This window comes from Erythranthe guttata, chromosome 6 (genome assembly GCF_056151865.1).
Source record: "Erythranthe guttata isolate IM_541 chromosome 6, IM_541, whole genome shotgun sequence".
NCBI lineage: Eukaryota > Viridiplantae > Streptophyta > Magnoliopsida > Lamiales > Phrymaceae > Erythranthe > Erythranthe guttata.
The window spans coordinates 14,019,689-14,023,432 of NC_142538.1; the positions used below are offsets into that span (position 1 = coordinate 14,019,689).

The 3,744-nt window shown below is 32.4% G+C and overlaps 1 protein-coding gene across 2 annotated transcripts; it reads left to right on the forward strand.

The window, feature by feature from the left end:
• The first annotated feature begins 221 nt into the window (after nucleotides 1-221).
• PNSL1 (PsbP-like protein 2) lies at nucleotides 222-2,796 on the forward strand. Of its 2 annotated transcripts, none has more exons than XM_012987046.2 (8): nucleotides 222-381; nucleotides 470-572; nucleotides 1,213-1,308; nucleotides 1,552-1,625; nucleotides 1,716-1,838; nucleotides 1,934-2,005; nucleotides 2,220-2,316; nucleotides 2,654-2,796. In XM_012987046.2, the coding sequence occupies exons 1-8, from the start codon at nucleotides 337-339 to the stop codon at nucleotides 2,758-2,760; spliced, it is 717 nt and encodes a 238-aa protein (XP_012842500.2). In that variant the 5' UTR covers nucleotides 222-336; the 3' UTR covers nucleotides 2,761-2,796. The 2 variants fall into 2 exon arrangements, with proteins under 2 accessions (XP_012842500.2, XP_012842501.2); XM_012987047.2 differs by having other exon boundaries at nucleotides 1,216-1,308.
• Nucleotides 2,797-3,744: the final 948 nt, after the last annotated feature.

A 3,744-nucleotide genomic window follows, 5' to 3' on the forward strand; every position in this document is an offset into this window, starting at 1 on the left:
TCATAATGTAGCGCTTGAATGAGATAAAACGGGTACAAAAGTGATAATATTCCATATAATCTCGAAGATTACACTAAATTTGAGGAGTTGAGGGGGTGGTTGTAATTATCCAAACAAGAGGGGTGTTTTTGTAATTTGGCCATACCTCAGGGGGGTGTTTGTAATTTACCCTAATAATAATAATTATTATTATATTTATTTTTCCTTTTCATTTTGAGGAGACAAACAAACAAATAATATAGTTTTTGTGGCCAGTCAAAAATTGCATGCACTATCCATAACTAACAAGAGATAGATAGAGAAACCCACAAACCTTTGAGCTGTTAGTTTACAGAGATGGCAGTTTCATCACTCTCACTCAGCTTCATCTCCAAACCAAAGGTCTTCCCCCAACATTTATTCATCTACATTATTTTTTATAATTTGATTTTTTTTATATCTGACAATTTTATCGAAATCTGTTCTTCAGTTCGGCGTGCAAAGTTGGGCGAGCCAATCAGAACCCGCTGCTATTTCTGCACATGGGATTACCAAATGCTCAATCAACACTTCTTCTACTGATGAACAGAAATGTACGAATTCGTAATTCCCCGTTTTTAGGATCATCTTCGTCTTTAATTTTTGGTTCTGCTGGTTGTTATTTGAGCGATTGTGTTGAATTTAACTCCAATCGATATGATGGTTTGGCCATTAATCTGTATGACAAAGCATGACAAAGTTGATCTTTTATGACTTTTTCTCTTCAAATCTGATAACTGACAAGGCATTTTAGTTCTAATTTTACGTAAAATTGATCGAAGACCATTTTTCGTTTGAGTGTGTATGTGTGTGTTGCTGCAATTCTAATCCGCACAGCTTGTGTTTGTGAAAATTCCCCAATGAGAATAGTCAATAGATGAAGAACCAGTTCGACTTTTAGTAAGGGGTAGTCTCGATTATTTTACGATTCCCTTTCCGGAAAAATTCTCTATGACCATTTACTAGGTGTAGTTTTATTGTAACTGCCTTCAAAATGTATGATGGTTTTACACTTCTAAATCCTTTTTTTTTTCCTCCTTCGTTGTTGCTATTCTTTTCTAATTTTCGGGTAAAGGAAACTTCTAATGATATCCTTAGAGTAAAACTCAGGGAAGTGTTTGTAGTTTCTTGGTTCCAAGCTCTATGATTTAAATAAGTTACAATGAAATTGAAATTATTTGTTTACTTGTGCAGCAGTTCAATCTGTAAGCTGTAAAAGGAGGGAACTCGTACTCGGATTAGGTGCTCTCTCTGTGAACTCATTTCCTATAAGCCCCGTCTTTGCAGAAGGTACCATGCTTTGTAGTAATTTAACACGTGTCCTAATATCTTCATGCCATTGTTCCATGAAAAAATAACATATTTTGTATTTTGTTAACTTTTGATTATTTTTCGTTTATAGTATCAATTATGACATATTGACATGGTTTCTCTTGATTTAAAATTCATGAAATTGGATGCTCTTTTGTTCCATTTCTTAATATTCACTTCTCACTAGTTTCCGAAACTAAACTCGATTATCCTTCCATGCAGAAAAACCTGACAACTATGAAGTCTTTGTTGACAAGGTTGATGGTTATTCATATTATTACCCCTCAGATTGGAGAGTAAGAGTTTTACTAGAAGCTACAAATAGCTTTTTTTATTTATTTACTTGTTTATTTTCTTTTATAATTAGTCGAGAATTTTGATTACAGGAATTTGACTTCAGAGGTCACGATTCGGCATTCAAGGACAGCCATTTGCAACTTCAGAATGTGAGACTGAGTTTTATACCAACAAATAAAACTGATATCCATGATATAGGACCAATGGACGAGGTGAATACCGACATATCCTTAACTCTGTACTTTATTTCTTTTTCTACGGATCTATTTGAATTGTCTAAATAATTTTTTTAGCTTGTTGCTATTAGGTTGTTGCAAATCTTATAAATAATGTCTACTCTGCACCAACTCAAGTAGCAGATTTATTGAATATGCAAGAGGTAAATTTCCCCTCCATAATCTTTGGTTTCATCTCTCTCTCTCTCTCTCTCTCTCTCTCTCTCTCTCTCTCTCTCTCTCTCTCTCTCTCTCTCTCTCATATATATATATATATATATATATATATATATGGTGTGTTTGTTTAATTGTTTTCTACTGGTACAAGGTATCTCTGTTCTTATTTTACTACTAAGCTTGTCAATCTTATAACTGCAGAGAAACATCGACGGTAGAAACTACTGCACCTTCGAATATGTACTTACATCTCCAAATTTTGCCCGAGCAGCTTTTGCAACTATAGCAATCGGAAATGGTATGCCAACTTTTTCATCACATTTAATGTTCTATGCACGTCTTACTCAAATTTGACATCCAAAACAAATAAAGAAAGTTTGTTTATTTGGAATAAGGAAAACGCGGAGCTTTAGTTAGATTTTGTAACGGTATCGACTTAAACAAGAACAAACATAACGTTTTACTTGAAGAGGGAATTGCTTCTTTGTTAGTCTTGTGTACATTGTTGTGTGAGAATGATGATAAATGATTATTGATTATCTCCATATCTGTAATGCAACTAATCTTTGTCAAAACAACATGGTTTGTATATTACGTTCTGCAAAAATCGTAAATTAGTGTCGGAATTTATGCAGGAAGATACTACACATTGATTGTTGGAGCAAACGAAAGGCGGTGGAGAAAGTACCGGAACCAGCTTAAAGTTGTGGCCGACTCCTTTAAAGTGTTCGACATGATCTGAGTGCGTTGTATGTTCTTGCTATTCCGATCACAATCTTGCAAAGATTTGAAGTTACCAGTCTCTCTCTCTCTCTCTCTCTCTCTCTCTCTCTCTCTCTCTCTCTCTCTCCCTCTCTCTCTCTCTCTCTCTCTCTCTCTATATATATATATATATATATATATATATATATATATATATATATATATATATATATATATATATATATACAAGTATGAAGATGTTTCAACTGTCTACATGTTAATTTTGTTGATGCTTTGTGTTCACTTGTTTCGTTATATAAAGAAAAAAATAATGTACATATGTTTTGATGCTTTAAGGGGCTTCAGATTCATGTAAAACTGAAACTCACTTATGACTTTGCCTATCTTGATGCAGTTTATTTTGTCTCTTCTTTTTTTTTTTCATTTCTTTCTGATTGTAAAATTGAAAGTTCTCTTACTTTTTATGTCTCAGTGCATTGCATTTAAAACTGTATGTTGACTAGAAATAGGGTAGAATGGAGTGATGATAATTGATACCCACCCCTTATTTTTGTTCCAAGAGAAAGGAAGATTTAAGAGAAATGAAAAAAATAATAAACAAAATGAGGCAAATGAATTGCTTGATACATTGTACTGTATAACATGTCTCATCCTTAGATTATTTAAAAACATTTTATTGTTAAATATAAAAAATGATCAAATGAATGTACAATAATTCCTTCTCTTTCGTTCCTTAATCCATCCTTCCTTACCTTTAAATTCCACTAGTAACCGTGTCCCGCGCGATTGCTCGGGGTAGCATTTAAAAAGGAAGCACGGAACATAGTTTTTAATACATGAATATAAAGATTGCAATACAATAAATATAGTGTTATTTCTTTATTTCACTTGTTGCATAGACTTACTCACATCATATAATATATATATATATATATATATATATATATATATATATATATATATATATATATATATATATATATATATATATATATATATATAT